This window comes from Choloepus didactylus, chromosome 8, assembly GCF_015220235.1.
Source record: "Choloepus didactylus isolate mChoDid1 chromosome 8, mChoDid1.pri, whole genome shotgun sequence".
NCBI lineage: Eukaryota > Metazoa > Chordata > Mammalia > Pilosa > Megalonychidae > Choloepus > Choloepus didactylus.
In genome coordinates, this window is record NC_051314.1 from 27,754,289 (window position 1) to 27,777,369 (window position 23,081).

Sequence of the window (23,081 nt, forward strand, 5' to 3'; positions counted from 1 at the left end):
AGTGATTAATACCAACTGATGTATTTTTCTCTTTAACTATCACATAGTTTAAAATATGTCATAGTCCCAAAGTAAGTAAAATAAACAAAAACAGAACTTGGCAATGATTTCTTTTATCTACTCACCAATAACGTGAACTTTGGCAGGCAAAGTAACAGGGTAGGCATCTGGTGCAAATACATAATCACCTTCATCCTCAACAAGAGCATTGTCTATCACTAACTTGTGGATTCTAAGGAAAAGAGAAAAACATATTTCTAAGACATTGTAAAGCTTAGACTGTATATGACTAAAGTGAAGAGATACCTGGCCTTTATACGATTATTTTGTTTAGTGCAAACTGGTGAGAGGCAGAGGGAGGGGGAGAGGAAGGGGGAGAGGGAGAGACATTAAATCTTTGGATTATAGGGAATTACTTCTGCAAAAACAGCCTGCCTATGATGTATGTAAGAGTTTATTATTCCTTATAACTTTAAAAAGGCTAAAATAAAACATTTCAATAATGCCATAGTTCAAGATTCAAGAAATTACAAAGAATAATCTTGACTTTGGCTTTACATGTTAAACCCTAAAAGCAATTGTTAACCTTATCTGGGTCATGAACTTGTAAGTATCTTATGGACCCTATGGCTCCTCTTCTCTTGAGTAAGGCATGTATTATTGTACACATAATTATTAAAATTTCAGAGGATTTATGGGGCCCCTAAAGTCCATTCTCTCCTAAGGGTTTATGGATAGAACATTAAGAACCCTTCCTTTAGATCTTTGCTAGATTCTAGGATATTATGCCCTAAAAATAAATTAGTGGGAAGCTCATTTGCTACCTGTTGGTTACAGGCAGTTAATTCAATTTGACCAGTTCCTCAACTGAAATTCAGTATCATTCTTGTAACTTTGTGTTTAGATGGAAAGAATCAGTCAGAAGAGTTTGAATAGGCAAAGCACTGTAGTGTGCGGTGCAGATACAGGATAATGAGTAGAACATTATGTGCAACAGAGAAGTCACAGGCTTTTGCTCGTTGGAAGCAAAGATACAGAAATAGATCCTCTCTTGATGGCCACTCTCCAAACATTCTCACCAAATATGCAATTTATGAAATGGTGAAAGAAGAGATGAGGACCAACCCTCAGTGTAGATCACCTAGCCAGTTTACCTTCCTTTGTGAATAATCTTTAGACGGTCAGTCTCCTGAACAGGTAGACCATTTTTAGTCCATTTCCCTGGTATGTTTTCAGAGATTTCACACTTCAAGCAGATTTCTTTCCCAAGTTTTACAGTCTGATCAGTCAGAGGTGTCAATATTTTCAAAGGTTTCACTATAGAAATAAATAGAACATCACAATTGACAAACCTAAACTCCAGACAGGACAAGGTGGTGTCATTTCATAATGGTACAGTCAGTTCTGCAAGAATATTTGTTTTGAAAATGAGAATTTGTTTAATACAATTGGTGTAACAGGAAACAATTTAAGAACTACACAAATTTCATGTTTGATTATGCATGATCTCATTCATGAGAAAAACAAGGTAAACGCAGAAAACTGCACCCAGCTGGATTAAGCCAGGTAGGAATGCACAAAATGCACCACCCCCCCACACACAATGCAAACACCAGGTACCTCAATTAACCTGTATGATATGAGCCACACCGATTCACATCTGAAGTTACAACTTTCCATTCGATTTCAAATCCTCCTTCCACCACTTCACAGTAACACAAGCTGAGACGCTTCTGACACACACTTCCACAAGCCAATTTTTCAAGATAAAATGCCATATTTATTGTAGTATTTATTAACCATTTAACATATGTAAAACCGTGCTACTGTTTTTATTAGGTTCCTAGCTTTTATTTTTTTTAATGTGTCACTGACAGTTTTTGAGCATTGTGCCTATAATCCCATTTTCCCATAAGCCTGAGGTTTTTATTGAGTGACTGCATAGCATAGTGATTTTTAGGAATGCATACATTGTTTTATAGCAGAATTGACTATAATGCTTTAAATGGATACAAATATCAGATAAGTATCTGCCTCTGACTGAAAAACTTTTTGATATTAAACTAAAATGGCCACATTCCATGAAACTTAGGGAGTGCCTTGAGATTGCTTCTGAATGATATGATGATCATAAGAATTGCAACTGGGCTAAGAAACAAATAAGGAAGCAGGACTTCTGCTCTGCAAATATTAGTAATCATCCCGACACATTTGCTATTTTAATTTGCATGGGACAGACTCTGCCATTGAGAACTACTGTCATGGTACATTTGGGGAAGCACATTAATTCTCTCATGCCTCTGAAGCCTATTAGTACATTAGCTCTTACAGTGTTATCAGTTGAGGCCCCATGGTTTGAATCACTTTATTCTCACTACAAATGTAACTGTAGATGTGACTGGGAAAGCCATGTGGATCATACTCCCCTTTGTCCAGTGTATGGATGGATGAATAGAAAAACGGGGGGCAAAAAAAAAAAAAAAAAAAGCACCCAGTGCTCTTTTTTTACTTTAATTGTTGTTTTTCACTTTAAGTTTTATTCTTATTACTTTTGTGTGTGTGGTAGTGAAAATGTTCAAAAATTAATTTTGGTGATGGACACACAACTATATGGTGGTACTGTGAATGACTGTATGCTTTGTATGACTGCATGGTTATGTGAATATATCTCAATAAAGTTGAATTATTTAAAAAAATGTTAATTGTAGAGTGTTGAATGTTTTCTTTAATGAAGAGATATCAAATTTACCTCTGGATTCAGCAAACATTATTTGGATTAAAGTATAGTATTTGCTATTTATTTATGTGATTTGGGAATTAAAATATTTGTTAAACTTATGGGTCAGTTTTTTGGCAGGTGATTTACAAAATACTTCCTAAACTGGTGTTTTACTATTCAATAAGTTGAGTGGAAGATTCCCTTCTCAGAGAGCCTGACCTGACTGATATGACAAGGATATGCAGCTAGAATGGCATCTATATTTATACATTTAAAAACTGCCACGAGTAAGAAGCGAATAGATTAAAACTTTCCTAAAACAGAACAAACACTTAAAATCATTAGTAAGCCCATCTTGGAAGACATCTAAGGAAGTCTTACTTACAGCCAACACTAAGTTTAGCAGATGATTGTCCTCCTGTTGTCATTACTGAATATTCTGCACTGTCAGCCTTTGTTGCACCTTCGATTATCAAAATGTGCTTTTTGCCTTCAACTTTAATTCTATATCTTGATTTTGGACCAGGAATGATCTCCTCACCATTCTTAAACCTGAGTTAAAATGGATTATAAAAAAAAGTTTTACAAAAGATCCTTCCAGAGATGGGCCTCATTGATTTTGCTGATTGCTTTATTCCAGTGTTTTGCAGAATGTCTAGCAGATATAGACTCAAAAGAACCATTTATTGAATTAAAGAGTGTACTAAGCTATCAATGGATTAATATTGTGGTAGGTATTACTGTCAAAATTACATTAAAAGAACACCAGCCACCACTTCTCATTCAAGATCAATCATATGAAGATGCTAGGAGTGGATGTTACCTACATTTGGCGTCTTGATACACACTAGCAAGAATAGTAACATTTAAAACATTTTAAAGAAAGCTATGATGCTAGAGTAGATTCAACAATAATCTACATTGTACAATTACTCAAGATTCCTATTAAGCAATTTACCAAACTTCTCAACAAAGCATTTCCATTTTTGGGTTATAAATCTTCTAGTTTTCAAATTTGATTCTTTTCATATATTTAAAAGCTATTATGTATTTCCTGTTCTGCAAACCACGAAAGACTACATATATTTTTGGTCTATTTAAAACGGACAGACCCCGGGAAAGTTATTTACCATTTTACATTGGCGTCATCCTCAGACACCTCACATTCTAACTCCACTCTCTCTCCACAGTAAGCGTTTGTATCTTCCAGCTGTTTGGTCACCATAATTGGAGGTTCTAGTGTGGAAAAAGGGGAGGGGGGAGCAGAATCATTAAACGTTTGATTTGTTCACAGATGAAAAGTCAACAGTAGGAAAGTATCTATCACAGAACCATGGTTTCCATGGTAGTAGACGGTAGGTGGGTTTTAAATGTCTGTTCTTGGCAAAATAGCTAGCTAGCAACCCCAGGTTCTCCGATGTTCTCAAAACAAATAAATCATTGTTCTAGAAGGTAGACAAAAATATGTATCAAATATCCTTCTTTTTGCAAGTAAGATACCAGGTGGCAGGTATTTCTCATGAAGGAAAACCTTTAACAATAAAGTTCTTTGATTCTGGTTCTAGATGGATGATAGAGATCTCAGAGGTGTCTGTAATCAGAGGCCTCATTATAGAGAACATAAATGATGCATGGTTTCATTGACACCCTCCTGCTTTTTCTACAATGTTTTAATAAACGATGGTCTTCAGCACTTTTGGTGCCAACCAAAGATGCCCTCTTACTAATGAAGCTCCTTTTGAGGGGAAATTTACTTCTGATCAGCTGCGTGTGTGAAACAAGGGCTACCCCAGTAGAATCTGTCAGGTATCAGAAGCTATAACTAGAAGAATTATTTTGCAAAACAGTGCTTGACTTGCACTAAAACCACAAAGCATTTTTACTCAGCAGTTTTCTTCTCCCCTGGGCCTTTCTACTCGTCAACAAACCTGAAGTGTAATTACGGCACTCAACATCTGCCAGCGTGGAGGAGCTTCAATGCAGAGGCAATCTAACACCAAATCAAACCATTTCTAGGGGATTACCTCTGCTCTGGAGCTGAACTGCTCACCTCATCACTTTCATTTTGATAACTACCCCTAAAAGAAGGAGAGCAATCTGCTCTTTACTGAGACAGTAACAGATTTCATTTTACCTCTTACAAAGAGCTCAGTGGAACATTTCTCATCACCAGCTGTCACATAATACTCTGAATCATCTGTCAGGGTACAATTATTGATAAACATGATTCTTTCACATCCTTTGTGTTCAAAGATGTATCTGTTTTAAATAGGAAGAAGATAAACAAAATTCATGATCTAGAATTTATTCTTCTCTTTCTTGCCAGCATATTTGGCTTATAATTCAGTAATGCTTGAAAATCAGACATATAATTTTGATTTGCCATTTATAAAGCATATCTTACACAGTTTAGTTAACATCAAACATGAAATCAATTTCCATCTTTACAACACATACTACATATGCATATTTATACCTACTATTTAACTTCTGTGATTATTTTCTTTTACATAAGGCTTTTGTTTCAAACATAAACCAGAACTGTTTAAATTTTCTAAACTACTGTTGGAAGAAAGGTTGGTTGAGGGTGTCAGAGAGATTTTTAACTCTGTACATTTTTTTAAATGAACAAATCATCTACTTTATAAGACTATATCTTATTCATCGATATATATTCATTGATATATTGCACAGGACAGTGACACAGACTTTGCTGGATGAATAAGTGACTACACCATCTACTAAGAAAGTACTGAGGATTTGGAAACAGAAAACTAGAAGCCAAGGAGATGGCAAAATTTGTTTATCTATGACCTGGATTCTGGATAAGCATATTAGGACATAATAATAGACTAGAGAAAAAATTCTCATTAGCCAATTTTCCAAATTGAAGACTTCAAGAATAAAACATTAAACAATATTTTTAGATAAGCTAACCAATTAAAATTATGTTTTTGGTAAATTCATACCATCTTCAAGAGATTTTTTACCAGGGATAAACATTACCATCACAAAGTCATTCTGTAGGCATGACCATATTAAATATTGGGAAACCATCTAATTGTATTTCAGAAGTGACAGATTCCCAGGATTAAAATCTTTTGCAAATGCACTCATGGCTTCTATTAACTTAAAAAAAATACTGGAGTTGAAAATCTCTTGGACTGGGAAAGATTGCAATAAAACTGTTTCACAATTAACTAGAGATACTATCAGCCATCAAGGATTAGCTTCTCTCCTTCATTTGGGAGATGACAAGGAAATAATAAAACACTCAAATCCATATTTTAGTGGATCTCAACATTAAATAGTTCTATTCAGATGCAATAATGTGAGTAAGTGTTCAAAACAGGGCCTGAAATGAATATAGAAAATGTTTGGTAATTATTGACTATAGATGCTATTCTGGAAAAACAAAAGTCATCTAATTATAAGCTGTGATTCTCAGCTGGCATATCAAATATGTATTTAAAATTGTTTTAAATTTTATTTTTAAAAATTAGGAAAAGTTTGTACTGCTCTATAATGGCTGCATACAAACTAGAGCAACACAAAACTATCCTTGGGGGTCATTTGAAATAGTTTGTATAGCATTAAAACACCTAAAATTAAGACATAAAACAAGGTTTGCTTTATATAGCACCATAATTTTAATAGTTTCAAAATAATGGCAAGTATTTACATTTTTACTCTCCTTCTACATGATTTTGCTTTATAAAGATTCAACTAAAAATGCCTTTATTTCCAGAAAATGAAGTCAAACTGTTGTTTGATTTATTTAAACTCATCACTGGTTATTAGTGAAGCCTACTTACTTTGTACTGGGTCGAATTTCTTGACCATTTTTATACCACTTCACCTCCAACTTTGGATCAGCCAATTCCACAACAAACCTTACTCTGCCTCCTTTATCAATCTGATATGCAGGATCAAGAATTCTTGCAAAAGCTGGTAGAGAGAAGGAACAAAAATTATATTAATATATATGTATATGCTATGAATTTAAATATCCAAAATATGTATGTGACATAAAAAAAGATGAAAAAATATGAGTCTCTGAGAAGAGAAAACATGGGAATCTTCCAAATTATCCTTTATATTTTAGAATTCTGTGTCTGTTTATATACAATAAGACGGTTAAAACGTTTAAAGAGAATCCACATTTTTGGAAGAAATATAAACAAAGTATAGTTGAAGAGGCTTTAAAAATTATTTTCCTAATTCTTCAGGGAATGAACAATATAAAGCACTGCACTTTAAGAACATATTTATTCTCCTAGCATGATTATTATTAGGATCACTGTAATTATTTTTGTACATTTTCTATATCACAAATTGTGATACAGAAATCATAGAATTTATGAGAGAAATCCAGTGATTTGTATGATTATGTTGAAAGCCTTCGACTAATTGAAACAGTAGGCTTATCAAAATTTTTATACTGTGGAAAACTGCCCAAACAGCAGCATGTTTCAAAACCCCTTATATGTGTGGTTAGGAACTTAGGAGTTCCAAATATTTTCAGTAACAGAGAATACAGTAATTTTAAAAAATACTATATCTGATGGTTTCTAAACAGAAGTAAAGTTCTTTAAAAAAAACTTGGTAATTATTTTTTTTCTGATTTTAAAAATAATTCTCATTTAGACAATTGGGAAAATACATAAAAATGTGGAATGTTTCATGAAGTTGTTGAGCTCATATTTCCATCGTTCCAAATTTATTACACTATTGCTTAAACAAACCCACTTCTACAAACTTTAACAAGATAAAATAAACACTACATTAAAAGAAAGTTATGTATCTTACCTTAAGACACCAATTCAGAGTGAAGTGATAAGAATAAGGAAGAACTGTGTGGGGAAAAGATGTCAGCCACTCTACACCCTAGCTTTCACATGTTTGTGACTATGCAGTCCCAGACACCTCTGAAAAATATAACTTCAGGAGTTCTGAGATAGTGGGTATGGCTGACCAAGGAGGGGATAAAAACCTATATTTCTCTGGGACCATTTCTCAATCAGTTTACAGAGAGGTTCAGAAATAAAGGACACGTTTTTAAAAAGAATTGGTGACATTCTTTAAATTCTATGTGAACATTAACAAAACAATAAACAAACAATAAGATTGATAAATTACCCAGATGTATCACAAAACCAGTAACTGACAATGACCGCATATAAAGTTTAAAACGCTAATGATCATTTAAAACTTTAAAAAGCTAATTATCAGTTATAAATGTATCCCTTTTTCTCACTTTCAACATCAACATCTCAAAGTATATTTTAAAAAAATACATTTAAACCCACAACCACCTGCATCCACTTCAGATTCCCAGCGAGCAGCACAGCTGTTTTACCAAACAGATAACCCCACTGGGTTTGAGAAGTGCTACTCCCCATCGCCAATGAAATGAGTGGGAGAATATGATGGTAAAACAAAGAGACTTCAAATCCACTTTGCCCAAGTAAAAGTCAAGAAGTGTGAGGATAAAAATGTAGCTTATGAGGGATGACAATGTGATTGGGAAAACCGTATGGACCACACTCCCTTTTGTTCAGTGTATGGATGGATGAGTAGAAAAATGGGGGGGAAAAAAAGGCATCCAGTGTTCTTTTTTAATTTAATTGTTCTTTTTCACTTTAATTTTTATTCTTATTATTTTTGTGTGTGTGGTAATGAAAATGTTCAAAAGTTAATTTTGGTGATGAACGCACAACTGATATAATGGTACTGTGAACAACTGAATGTACCCTTTGTATGACTGCATGGTATGTGAATATATCTGAATAAAATAGAATTAAAAAAAAAAAGAAGTTTGAGGGAGACAAGGAGCTTAAATAAAGGGGTCCGTTGAGAAATTTCCAGTGGCAGTGGGGACGTTTAATACTCCATTATAGGTGGTGTGTGGTGCTGTAATGTAAAACTTCTCTTGTCGCCTTAATCTTTGTTAACAGTCTGCCTCCCTCACAGGCAATGATGTGCAGGGGCAGTGATGCAAAAGAAACTAAGAGAAGCGTATAAACCCCGCACCTCCATCCCGCGCCACCCCAAACCTCCTGGGAGATTGGTTAGGGTTCGCGGTCACTTTACTTTTTGACCGCAACCCCCAGCGAACCTGCGCTCTTCTTCTCCACCCTGCGCATGCGCTTCAGCCGCTTGAGCATCCCACGCAAGTCAGTGATGCCGTACTGGAAGGCGATTTTCTCGTATTCACTGGGTTTCGCGTTCTTCAGGAGCTCCCACACGTCCACCTCGGGTTCTTCCTCCTGCTGCTTCACCTCCCTAAAGGGGGAAGAATCATTGTCTCCTTTAGTAGTTGTTTCGGTTTAGTGTTCAAAGCTCCGTTTACGGCCTGAGTACTTAAAGCCGAAAATGAAGTCTATTTCCTTTGCTTGAAATCTTAGGGAAACTTGTAGATGTAGAAGATCAGTTATGTGCATTTATATTAGCACTTCTGTTTTCCTAGTTAAAAACACAATTTAGAGGAGACGGGAGGCTATCAGGAAATATCTATTCTTTTACTTATTTTCAACTCTAAAGTCCAATTAGAAGGTAGGATTTTGAGAAACTGAACAGTTTTCATATGGAATACAGATATTGAGTTAATTTTGAAAAGCAATTTAAGAGTTGAAATATTTAAATGCTGGCCTATGAGAGAGAGAGAAAAAAAAAATCTTTTTCTACCTTCGCTGAGCCACATGTCCTAGCTAGGTATGGAAACAGTATAAAGCCAGTATTTCAAACCTTTTGATTTTGAAATAGCATTTTCCCTTACCATATTAGTAAAAAACATTTAACAATTTTTGCTGTTTTCAATACAAAAAAACATTTGAAATTGCCATGGAGTATTTTTAAAATTATTTTTGTGGATACAGATTTGTTTTTTAAAAGAAAATAGTTTTCTAAATTGGCGGGGGGTGGGGGGGGGAAGGCCCCAAATCCTCTTATTTCATATTAATGTACTGTCTTGAATGCTTTTTTGTATGTGGTGGTGGTGGTGTTTTTGGAAATAGGTTGGGTATGAATCCTTCAAAAATTAATAAATATAAACTGAAAGCAAATGGATTCCATGAACAAAGGGGAAAGTTCCATGAACAAAGTAGTTATCAGAGGGTTTTAAAGATCAAAATTGTGACCCCAAATTTTGATCAATGATTAAAGAACATATATGACTCTAAAATTTCAAGTTCATTTGTCTGCCCTTAGTTCAAAATCATAAAATGAAACTAAAACTCAGAAACAAACACTCTTTAGGGTGTAAGTGCAGAATATAATTTAAAACAATTTCCTTCACTGGCTAAATATTCCTGACTTTTTAAAAATTTAGTTGACTATTTTTATCAGGTTAATTTGGAGATCTTACAGGGACTACTTACTGTGAATAGTGCTGGTTTGGACATGATGCTTCAGGAACACTGGTCAAAACATCTTATACACCAATGCGAAAACAGATTCATGCTATCATGTTAGGGAACAACGAGGTGCAAATGTTTGAATTGTAACATTAATTACATCTGTCTCAGAGTTTCTTCTTTATATTCATATGCACTTTGAGAGGGAAATACTGGAATGTAATCATGGGTCAGTTATATATGAGGAAGGGGGAGAAGGGAAAAAGTAGCATGGTGTTTGGGGTGGTATTAGGAAGGGGCAACTTCTAAATACAGTATTTCCATTTTACATTGTCATGTAACTCTTTGTGCCCATTGAGGGAGAGCGCAGAGGCAAATCTGGAAAATAGAAGGAAGTGAGAGGTCATTGGTTCATCAGTAACGTTGATGGGAAGGATTAGGCAACACTGTTAGGAAAATATGCCTCTTAATTCAAGAGATAGGCATTATCTTCAAGTCACTGAAATAAAAACTGCACCCTGTAAATTAACATGGGGAAATTAGGAAACTTAAAAGTTGTTCTGTAGTTGGAATCTTGGTAATAATTTGTGAGATCTGCTAAATCTACTGCCTGAAAGAAGTCTAAATTTCAGGTATATCCTTTAAATAGTTTACTAGGAAGTCTTGGATAATTGCAATTAAAATGTGTATGTATGTATGTACATTCATATGAATATATTTCTCTGCATGCTTCCTCAATCCAAAATGTCAGCAGCAGCCTCTGAAAATGACCACTGGCCCCTCTGACATTTTACTGATGTCTCTTTGTCACATTCCCACCTAAGTATAGTCCCCAAATTGTAAAATTATGCCACACTAGATTGTGTTAAATTTGTAATTCCACCAAGAACTACACAATACACGTTTCAAGTACCTTCCTGATGCTGGTGTAAGGATTTAAAGATATTGAGCTAGACATAATTAAAATAGCTAATGAGAGGCAAAAGTCAAACACTTAGACATACCTAGATCCATGGGGTAAATATTTGCATTAAGGAAGACAGTAATAAAGACCATCATTTGCAGGGACATTTCTTAAGTCAGCTTTGTTGGTAGATTAATAAGTTATCTTCACCATTTTTCATTAAAACAACAAAATATACTCCATTCTATTACATTCTTAGTCTTAATAAATTCCATGTAAGAACACCTCCTGCCTATTCCTTCTTTCCTTCTCCTTCCATCACTTATTTGAACCCTAAATTGTAAGAAGCTGTTGTCATTTTGTACTGGAATGTGAGGGCAAAGCTCTCACCTATAGCATTTCCTGTAACTCATCTGGAATATGTTTAATGTCTTTACTTATCATGGTGGCCACACTGGACCCTATTTGCATGGCTATGTTAAGCTACAGTGAGAAGAAAAATCCAAATTCCTATATATACCTCTGCTTCCTTTCCCAGCATTGGGATAAACCTATATAACATTAACAGTACTTTCATTAAAGTACTATTCAAAATACTACTTCGAAATTTCTATAACTTTATAATCTCAGTGAAGTACAAAGATGTTCTATACATGTTATGTAGAGTAAAATTTTCAAGTCTTTATATAGGTCAAATCCTATAACAAAATGCTGCCCAAAAGATTTACTCTGATTTAGCAAATGTCTATTTGACATAAACTGGCTTCGCTCAGGGCAAGGACATCTTTTGTTGTACAGAGATGTTGGTCATAACGATATTTATTCTGTTGGGGATTTTGCCACACACTCTTAGAAGAGTAGAGCCATGCGTCATTACCACAATGAAAACGCATGCAATTCACAAATTAGTAAGAAAACACAATGATTTCTAAAATCACACTAGTGGATTAGTATAGTATATTAAACTAATATAGTCTTATATTAACAATATAATTATGAATCAAAATTATAGTTATGGGATGTAAAGAAAATGAAAACTAGAGACATATTGGCTTCCCATTTTTTCTAATGATCTTTTTCTTTAGTCACTATGACAATATATTTAGCAGGTTTCTTTTACTCTGTGAACTACTGATAGAACAAGTTTGTTCTTTTTTCTTTCTTTTTCCTCTTTAATCAGAGCACAGCACTGATTAAAACAATTTTCCTGATTTTTTTTCCCTTTATATGTGTATTTTGTCTCTTTGAGAATAGAAGCTCTTCAAGGGAAAAATACCGCACTTCACTGGTGGAAGTGAATATTTATTTGACACCTATAATGAGCCAGGCCCTTTACATTTAATGTAATTCTCATGATAATTCTATAAAGTAGTTTTTATTCTCCCCATTTACAGATGTGCAAACCAAGTTTGAGAGAGGATATATAATTTGACTGAAGTCACATAATTAGTGATTGGTAGACTTGAAACTCAAATCCATGTTTTTAGTTTTTACCACTTTTCCCCTCCCACAAATATGTAGTTGTTCCTTTTTCTATGCCAAATGCTGGTAGGTACTGTATCTCTTTTCCTCATATCACATAATATTATATTGTACACAAAAAAAGCATTTAATATTTTCCTGGTTGAGTAAATGATTACAGGAAAAAAATGCTCTCATATCTACTTAACATATAGATTTGTGTAATAAACTGAAGCACCAACTTCTGTGACAGATTCAGAATGGTGTTTCTTGAATGGAGTCACAGGAAATTAACCGACTTAAAGAAGGGGCATTTGGATTTGTGTCCCTGCCCTGCCTCTACCTAGCAGTGTGACTTGGGATAAGTCACTTGATGGCTCTCAAAATTGGTTTTTTCACCTGTAGAAAGAAGAGGAGTGAGACTCACTAAAGGTCCCTTAAAATACTATCATTTTAAATAAATTTGGGAAATTAATAAATATTATTGAGGCTAATGATTATGTGAAGTTTAAGGAGAAATGATATATTTGGCATTGCCAAAGTCTACCAATTGATTAATATCTATTGGTAATCAATGAAATGCACCTATTCATTTTTCTGTTCTCAACTTATATGTTTTGACCTCAGACTGAATTTTTCACTCATAGGGACTAAACTGCAGATGATGAGAATAAACATGAGCCAAGTTTATTACAAGTATCATTTGTTTGCAAGCATATTTGTTCTTATGCTCCTTTAACAACTACAGAAGGTACTAAAAGTAATAAAAAGTGTATGTGAAAGTTAAATGAAAACTGATATCAAAATTATATATTAATTTAAAATTGTGGCTTTACTCTGTTTATTCACAAATTTGCTGGATAAAACACAATCCAAGAAAAAGCCAATTCCTTTTGTTGCTTCTGCACCATAATAAATATCTAGATATGTATTACTTTATATATATAACACACATATAGCATATTATATGACTGTGTATGGATATATATATGGACAGAAATCCTTTAAAGTGGGGAGGTACCAAATGTCCATCATGAAATTCTATAAATTTTATTGCAAGAAAAAACAATTTCAAGAGAGAGTAAATGACAATACTAACCATTCATTTCCATTTAGTGAACATATTTTATCACTTCTAAAATGTATTTGACATTTTTAACATCTCTGAAAGAAGAATGTCTCTTATAATCAATATTGTGCTGTAGTTAACTATTTGGAGCAATTTTTTCATTGCCTAGTGGTTTATAAAATATTAGTATATCTTAAAATCAATGGTTTCTTAGAGTTGATGAAATACAGTAAATCAAAGACAATATATTAAAGTAGGTCTGCCTTTTATATGCATACAATATACATAAATACAAATAATTCTCCTGAAGTTGTGATATTGATTTTTTTTGGTTGAATACACATATTAAAGGCAAGAAAATGGAGCTTTTATTTATTCAGTCATGAGAAGGAATCATGTACAGTCTCAGAGGTTTCTAGGTGTTTGTATTTGTCTCAGTTTTCAAATCTCCCATCCCCAACTAAGAAAACATGAAGATTCATGAAACATTTAAAAAGAAAGTTAAAAGCACTGGCTAAAATCTTTAACACAGATTAGTAGGCAGTTGTTTCTCTGTCTCTTTTTTAGTTTACTCTGTTAAGTTCTATAAGCAAAACATGTTTTAAGAAATTAAAAATTCTTTGAAAAACATCCAGTTTAAACTTGGCTTCTCTGAGTGGGTGTCTAAAAGATTTCCAGGCCACAGCCTCGTCCAACACTTGGTTCTCACCTACGTTTCAGGAGACCACTAAAGTCAAGTTCTCCTGCATCCTCTTGACCGTCTCCACTGTCATTAACAAAAGAAAAGCAAATCTGGGTTTAATGCCAGACACATACACAACAATTTCCCCAAACACTCTACATATAATGTATATGCAATTTTATACCAACAAACAAGTCATGGGACTACATCAACACAAACACTTTCTTTTCACACAAGTGACATTTTAAGTTTCTGGAATATGTACTTGTGGAAAAGTAAACATGAGCAGCTTGTGTTATTCCACAATCTCATACGACACATTTTTGTAGATTGCATATATAAAACTGCTTGGATTTGTGTTAAAACCAAGTAACACAAATGCACTTAAGCCAAGCAACACAAAGTACTTTGTTTTTGCAAGTTGGGGGCTCTGGAAACATATCTGTGTAAAAAGCAAAGGACTTTTGCTGATCTCTGTTATTCATGTGAGACAGAGATTGGCTTGGTTCTGCTTTATGGGACAAAGTGTACCAATGTCAAATATATAAGCACAAAGTCTTATATTCAAAGGTAACCTCTTTGTGTTCATGTGCAGATAAATCAGATAATGTGACACCAACATAGCATAAAATAAAAATGGAGCTAGCACAGAGCTTTTTAAAAGATGCATTCCTTTCAGTTTTAAAGGGGCACAATTATGACCTTTTAATTTTCTTGTTAATATTTTTACCTTTTAAAAGTTAATTTTCAAAAATTTGTCTTTGAATTGTTCGTGAAGTCTTTTCTAGTAAAAGTGATTTCCTATAGAGAAATGCATCTTAAACAAGGCATGCAGCCACCTTTGTGATATCTTATAAACTTTAAACAGAAGCTATGGAGCTGACACTTAAATGGCACTATGTATTTACTTACATGTTCAATTTTTAATGAAGATTTTGTTTCCTGCTCTTTATAAATGTTAGTTATGGTTTCTAAGCAAAGAGTCTGCAAGTTTAAAAACAGTGTGTGTAAAATGTAAGTTATAAGAATTGAATTCAAATTGTGTGCTTTCAAAATTTCTTTAATAGCAGGTAATCAGAAAAGGCCTTTTGAAGTAAACAAACTTCTATTCTCTTAAAGCCCAAAATTTAGCAAACCATGTCTCCCTCTCCTAAAATATACTTGTACATGGTACAAGCATAGTTTTAGATCCAGGCATTTCCTGAGTGTGGAGTGAAGGAAAGGTGGAAGGAAAGTAATAGGATTTTAGTTAGGACAATTTTTTTTTTAAGAAAAATATCAATTGATCACATTATATTAAATATCTTTTAAAAATAAAATTTTGATGTATTTACAATGTAGGAGGCAAATCTGTCTTTCATTAACAGTCTGAGTCATTGTTTTATATTAGTTTGGGAACAAAGATCCAAATTTAAGATGATTTTCCTTATTCAACAAAACAGTATATGGATTCAGTCTTAGAGGGACAAAACATTTGTTCTCATTAAACAATTTATATTATGGAAGAATTGAGTACAGAGAGTAAAATAATGGCAATAAGGAGCTGTTACCCTTCTCATAGACTAGAAAAAAAATTCAATTTTCTTCCTTGACCCCTGATTTTCAGCCTTGAAAGTTGCAAAATAAACCAAGTAGATACCTATATTTTTTTCTTTTTTACAGTGTGCTTTACTCCAGCAGACTCAATGGTCTTTTTATTTAGAATAAAGCACTTCTGTAAGTAGCCACTTAGTTGTGGTTTTCCTGGCACATGGTTTAATAGCTTCATGAGTAGTTTCTGGATGAAAAGCAATATCAATAAACATTTTCTGACTTTATTTAACCAATGCCATATGTATACATCTATCTTTTTTTGGCTATTGGGTGGAAAATAATTCAATTAAGGAAGAAGCCATATATGAATAGACATAAAGTACATCTTTATAAGGCAACTGTGAAACCTGCAAAAATGGGAGCTTCACTATAGCAAGAATATTCTAAAAATTGATTGGTAAATGCTTGATTTGGCATTAAACCCATGACTTTTCTAGAATACCAACTTTTGAATATATATGGTTTGACTACAGTGAAAAAGATTGTTCTCATTTGGAATATGGAGTGTGGAAGAAGGGGAAATGTGTTTTGTAAATCCTTCTCTTTGTATTCTACAAAAGCTACCTAGATTCCCCTTTTGAAGTTACCTTCTCTTGAAAGCAGATCTGATGTCAATGTTTGGAGTAGTCCCGGTAGATTCTTTGAAAGGAAAGAAAATGCAATAAAATAAATACTCGTTAGGAAGGCAGCTTTGGGAATTCTTCAGATGGAAGAAACACCAATGGAGTGGGGTGGGGGTGGTGGGGATGACTTTTCTCCTGGATGGCTGAGTTGCAGAGGTATCAGACCTCAGACTCGCTCACATAGAATCAATGAAGAGGCCTTAGGGCTCACCTTGTCCAGCTGTTGTTCAGCCTACCCTGCCCATTAGAACCAGTAGAGGAACTTAAAAATACATATACATAGAAAAGTAGGGGAAAGAAACAAACAGACAAAGGTACCCAGTGTTCTTTTTTACTTCAATTGCTCTTTTTCACTCTAATTATTATTCTTGTTATTTTTGTGTGTGTGCTAATGAAGGTGTCAGGGATTGATTTAGGTGATGAATGTACAACTATGTAATGGTACTGTAAACAATCGAAAGTACAATTTGTTTTGTATGACTGCGTGGTATGTGAATATATCTCAATAAAATGATGATAAAAAAAAAATACATATACAGATCCCATATCTCCCTGATGGAGATTTTGATTCACCAGATCTGGGATGGCACCCAATAATCAGTATTCTTAAAAAGCCCTCCAGGTGATTCTCAGAGATGCTGGGCCAGATTAAAGAAGCACTGCTCAAGGCCAATTCCCACTGAAGGCAGAACCCTCCACAGCATTCCTGACCCATAAACATCCAGCCTTTGCTTGGCATCTCTCAGAATGGGGAAATCGCACAACCTTCCCAGGTGTGTACATAGCTTTAATGATAGAGGTCATCCTGATGTTAAGACAATGTTCACCTCGTAATTTCCACCCTTTGATTCTAATCGGCCTAAATACTTTCAGAGTACATGGAAAAAGGCCTTTCCCCTCTTGTGTGTGTCAACCCTTCCCCCTATTTCCAAGGAGGCCTGTGTGCCTGATCCCCTCCCACACACTCAGGCTGGACAGGACCTGGTTTCTGGCCCCTTCATCCTCCTAGTTACCCTACTCCTGAAGCAATCTAGGCCAAGATATGGTGCCCAGGACCAAACACACGCTCCAAATGTCGAACAAGTAGCAGGTTACAGAGTGTTGTACAGTTTCTTAAATCCAGCCCCTTTACCACTGTAATTGCACGCTTGAAATTTACACTAGCTTTGTTCTTTGCAGCCATATCACACTTTGGATTCATCCTAAGTTTATGATCTTTATGGGCTGCCAAGTCAACTTACAGAAGTGTGTTGGCTTTTTCTTCCAACCTAAATGTACACCTGTATATCTATCCTACTGAATTCACTCTGGACAGTACATAGAAAAAATGGATGGAGAACTTCCATATCTGACATTAGTCCTTATAAGAGAAATTCTCCTAACCATCTGGGTATCCTGACATTTTCATACTACACTACCTTATCCTCAAAACCTGAGTAGAAATAATTGGGCCCAATGAAGCAGATACATTCAGTTGCAGCAAAAAAATGACATCCCTCCCTTATCTAGGATTTTGAAGGAACATAGATATCATTGACAACAGACAGTTATCAATAACATCCCCCAAATTCCATCTTGAAACTGTCCTGTAACAATTTAATTCAGCTGACTGGCTGAGACTATCACAATTGGAAACACAATATTTTAAAGGAGTCTTTTTCAAAATCTCATAGTATTAGATGAACAACTTCTCCATCCCCTCACACCCCGAAGGAAAAAATTCACATTTAGCCAGGCAAGAAGGCTCGCTTACCATGCACTTCGAGATCGAATGAACAGGTGTCAAACTTATCCTTATAGGAGGCCTCGCACCTGTAGTTTCCTGCGTAGTTCTCTTTGGCCTTAATGATCTGCATCTCAAATGTGTACACCTGCAATGGAAAGCATCCTTATACCTTTCACACCTACCTTGTAGGCAGAAAGATGACACTGCATTCACTATTTTTCAAATTCCTCAGCATTGGCTTAAAGATGTGCCTGAATCTTGGGATTCCAGTACAACATTCTCAATATAGGAGGGGTAAGTGTGGGTAGCAGGGTGACCACAACAGGGTGTAGGGAGATCCTAGGAATGGCACCTCTGGCAGAAGAATTACCAGGGACTGAAATCTCTCAAAGCTCACCCCCAAAATGGCCTGTTTACCCACAGAGAGGGGAATGAGCTAGCTGAGCCCCCGTGTGAGGAGTTCAGGGCCTTACCCGAGTTTGCCTTTCAAAGGTTTCCTTCAGCTGGAGGTGCTTCCCAGCTTTGCTGGCCAGGTCCATCCATTTCCCTTTAAACCATTTGACAGTGGGTTTTCTAAGAAGATCTTCAGCCTTGACTTTTGCTATAAAGGTAATATTTTCACCTAGAAAAAGCACAAGTAAGGAATTTGTACAGGATGGCACTGCATGTGATTGATGTCCCCTGGAGTTGTACAATGGGATGCCCTGCTTTTTATGAGTACGAGAAGGTTCTTAGGATGCCCTAATCTCTTCAGCTTTTGAAGTTTATGGAGCTGAAAAAGAGCAATGAGAAATCAGTGGAAATAATTATTCCATTTGGATTTATATATATATATACGTATGGAAATTAAAATGAAAAAATGTGAAAATACATATGCCTATTTTCTTTTATCTTTTTTTAATTAGGCAAGGGGATGGGAAGCCTGGAATTATGGGAAAGTCCCTAAATTAACTTGATCTGTTGGAAGTAACTCCTGTCTATCTGTTTGTAATGACTGATTAAACACTGACGACATCCAATCTCAAGCCCTTCTACTGGCCCAGCATCTCAGTGTCTTCCAAGAACACAGAGGGAGTATATATTTGTGTTCAGATATGGTGACCTTCACGTTTTAGACCTGAAGGAAGTAATTTTGGAATATATTCAGCTATTTGCACTCTTTTTCATAATGTTTGGCAAGTGTCAAAGACCAACTCTGATCGCAATATATTCCTACAACATTGTTTAATTAAAATTCCTGGAAACTCTCCCCCCTCCCCCCCGGACCTTGCTGCTGCCCCCATGAGGCCTCCCTGCTCCATGCCTTCCATCCACATCCCCCCCCACCGGGTCCCTCTCTAGCTCACCACCCTTTTTATTTCCTCCAGAGCACTTGGTTTTTGTGATTGTCTGTTTAATTTCTTGTCTGCCTCTCCCATTCGACTCTAAGTTCTGAGTGCCCACAGGCTATCCTCAGTGTTCAGCAAAGTGCCTAAAACCGGAGGTTCAATATGTATTTACTGAATATCTTAAAAGGTGAACCATCTCTCCGACTACCTGCTTCTGAGATATATTACACATTATGTACGATCTTGCATGAGTGGATTTGTAATCACTTTACCAAATGAAGTGTGTTGTAATGACAGCAAACACCGACTTTATGATATGCCAGGGATATATAAGTAGGTCCTATTATTATTCCTGTTTTACAGTTGGGGAAGCTGAGGTAGAAGACAGTTAAGCAGCTTGCCCAAGGACCTAGTAAGAAATAGAACCAAGATCTGAAGTCAAGTCGTCTGGCTGCAGGGTCCAGGCACTCGACAGCTATGCTGTGCTGCCTCAGTTTGCTAAAGGTTCCGGTAATGATAGCTGTTACTCACTTTTTTGGGTTATCAAAAGCAGGATTTAGTATATATGTACAATGAAACATTATACAGCCATAAAAAGGAGTGAAATACTGATACATGCTCCAATGTGGATGAACCTCAAAAACATTAGGCTAAGCGAAAGAAGCCATACACAAAAGGACACATATTGTATAATTCCATTTATATGAAATATCCAAAATAGGTAAATCCACTGAGCCAGAAAGTAGATTGGTAGTTGCCAGGGGCAGAGGAGAGAGGGGAATGAAGAGTAGCTGCTTAATGAGTCTGGGGTTTCCTTTTGGGGTGATGCAAAAAAAGTGAACTTGATAGAAGCGATGGTTGTACAATATTGTGAATGTACTAAATGCCAATTGATTGTTCACTTTAAAATGGTTGATGTTATGTTAGTGAATTACACATGAAAAAAAAAATTTTTTAAGTAGGATTTAATGCTAGGTGCTCACCAACTTTCACTGATCCTGTCTGAGGCTTTTCAATGAACAGTGTGGACAGCTGATTAGTGGTATTCTGCTTCTCTTGCTCCTCCCCAGCAGGTGGCTCGCCAATAGACCATTCTAATGAACAGAAAGGGGGAAAAAGATTATTGCAGGGCCAGCCTCTTCCTAGGCAGGCTTACCTGAGTTTGTTGTTCTCATCAACACTGAAGCTTTTCTGTCTAATAAAACTGGGCAGATACAACATCATTCTTTAGATGCCCCTCCCCAGGCCCCAGCAGCCATCAAGAGAGAGCGATGGATTCTTATGCTCACAGGGACATCTCTTCTGTGATGAAGAAATATTTTCTAATTCCTAGAAACAGTGAAACTTTACAGGTAAGTTGTTACTCTGTCTTTATTGGCAGCGATGGTTCCTTTGTTTGATTCCCCATCCTGCCTGTCACCTAACAGATAGTGAAATAATGGAAATACATGAATTAAAGCAGTACTCTCAGTATCTTCCCAGGATGATTGACTACAAGGCCACATCTAGACAACCAGAGAATCGGAAACGACGAAAGGGATGGCTCTGTTTGATTGTTCAAGTGGCGGAGGCTGGCTTGGTATCTTTAGACTCCTTGCTGTTGTATGATTAGAAGATTCTGTTATGGTTGTATAGATGTGGCCATCGTTTGACGATTAGGTAACAGAACCTCCAGGTATAATTTTCAAGAATATTAGAAGTGTCCTTAAGGGGAGAACAACAACAAAATACTGAAAGGAAAAAACAAAACAAAACTGTCTGAGACCTTCCTATGGAGAGAGAGAAGCTGAAAATGAAGTTTAATTTGCTATGTTCTTGTTTACATTCCAGGGGCTTGACTGGCATTAATCTATAGTAAACTCCAGCGAGGCAGGCAGGAGAGAGAGCTTAAATATTCCTTGTCTCTGAGAGCTGAATGCAGAGAAACTCACTTTTAGTAATTTAATAACTGGGGGGGGGGGGGAGATGCATAGGTCACCAACTCTATACTTTGTTAACATTTCTTGAATAGAAGGAAAATGTATCTTTAAGTATTTTAGTTTTCATGTCTTAATCATGCTTCATATTTCTATCCATGGTAGAACAGTTTTCATAATGAAGTTATGCAGCCAACTCACATGGCTACAAAATTATTTTTAAGACCCAAGTTAACGTTAGTGTTTTATGTTGTGTGTGTCTGCAATATTAATAGTAGTAGTGAATAGTGGCCATTCAAGTTTGGACTTATGAGGGCAGCAATTTTTATTGTTTTGTTCACTCTACACCCACGGTGTCTACAAAAGTACCTGGCTCATAGAAGGCCCATAGTAGGATCATAGTAGGCCATCAACACTTATTTGTTGAATGAATGAGTGAATGAATGAATGAATGACCTCTCAGAATTTTAGCTATAGCTGACAGGATGCACTTCAAAGTGTTCTGTCAACTGCATGTAAAGTTCAATAAAAATGTGAATCATTACATAACATTAGCACACCACTGGAATGGAGATTTTAAAAGTTTCTTGATCTCTGCGACCTAGATAAATGTGAAGGAAGGATCGTTATAATCATAAAAACAAACAAACTAGCAGTATATGAGGCTAGATTCCTGAATTTTTGTGTCCATATGTCATGCAAAATTAATTATTTCTCAGTACATTAGTTTTCTTGTGAGTGGAAACGTAGTGAAAGATTTCTATGAGCTACAAACGGAATAAAACAAAGATTAGAGTCCATAATGCTTCAAGAAATGAGGTCATTAGTGGTTGGATTAGGATGGGATTGGGATGCCTTGCTCCAGAAGTGTGCTCACCTGAGTCTTTTCTCTCCAGGGCCCGACTACCAAAACCTGAAAGGAAAACGTGATTTTGGATGAAGGAGGGAGAGTGAAAAAGAAGTGCCGACTTCAACGTACTTAGATCCCCCAAACCCTGTCTTTTCTGTGATGAGGAGGAAAAAGACTAGAAGTTGGCTTGGATGGTAAGTCAGTGGAGCTTCATCTATGAAAGCATCTATAAAAAATATGTATCTTATTTAAAAACTATAATAAAGGAAGAAATCCAGATATTTAAATTTAAAGAACAGGGGAAAAGGGCATATAGTTGGAGATGGAGCACAAACATCTTTGCCCCTAAAATTTACACCCAAGATTTACTAATTTCACAGAGAAAGCCTTCTTTCTCTAAGTTCCCCACGTAAAACAAAAAATTGTCATTAAAGCCAACATTTTCCTCTTGGTTTTGGCACAGGCACAGCCTGGTGAGCTGCTCTGTTCACTGCCTTAGCAAGATGCTCTGCCTTTTTTTTTCTTTACTGTCAACCAATAAATTTAAAAATGGGGGAAGAGGTTGGAAATCTCCTAACCTGGTGGCACGGCACTAGGAGGAGAAGCTTCCTCTTCATCTGAAATAAGACATAGGAATTAAAAAGGCAAGGAGAAAAGGACTTCATCCAGAGTGCCTGAAAAAGGAGAAATCTGAAAAAGAAGAGAAACTACACAAAACACTTTAAACTGATGAACAATCCTTAGAAAGCATGGGTCCTGGAAGGTGAACTGGAGGATTTCAGGCAAAAAAGAAAAAATAATAAATAAAAGAGTAAGAGAGTAGGGTAAGCAAAATGAAACTGTAAATTAAAACAT

The 23,081-nt window shown here is 35.7% G+C and overlaps 1 protein-coding gene across 2 annotated transcripts in view; it reads right to left on the bottom strand.

Moving 5' to 3' along the window:
- Window positions 1-23,081, bottom strand: part of MYBPC1 (myosin binding protein C1) — a 61,915-nt gene that overhangs the window by 34,280 nt on the left and 4,554 nt on the right. The window contains exons 1-13 of one of the 2 annotated variants that reach the window (XM_037845972.1): window positions 20,926-21,151; window positions 20,444-20,554; window positions 18,606-18,754; window positions 18,160-18,277; window positions 16,371-16,422; window positions 14,218-14,274; window positions 8,838-9,004; window positions 6,535-6,667; window positions 4,854-4,978; window positions 3,850-3,955; window positions 3,105-3,271; window positions 1,155-1,317; window positions 126-232 (exon numbers count right to left, since the gene is read on the bottom strand). In XM_037845972.1, coding sequence (XP_037701900.1) covers window positions 126-232; window positions 1,155-1,317; window positions 3,105-3,271; window positions 3,850-3,955; window positions 4,854-4,978; window positions 6,535-6,667; window positions 8,838-9,004; window positions 14,218-14,274; window positions 16,371-16,422; window positions 18,160-18,277; window positions 18,606-18,754; window positions 20,444-20,554; window positions 20,926-20,965 — 1,495 coding nt within the window. In that variant the 5' untranslated portion in view covers window positions 20,966-21,151. Of the gene's footprint in view, window positions 1-125; window positions 233-1,154; window positions 1,318-3,104; window positions 3,272-3,849; window positions 3,956-4,853; window positions 4,979-6,534; window positions 6,668-8,837; window positions 9,005-14,217; window positions 14,275-16,370; window positions 16,423-18,159; window positions 18,278-18,605; window positions 18,755-20,443; window positions 20,555-20,925; window positions 21,152-23,081 lie in introns of those variants that run through there. The other variant, XM_037845973.1, reaches the window with a different exon arrangement.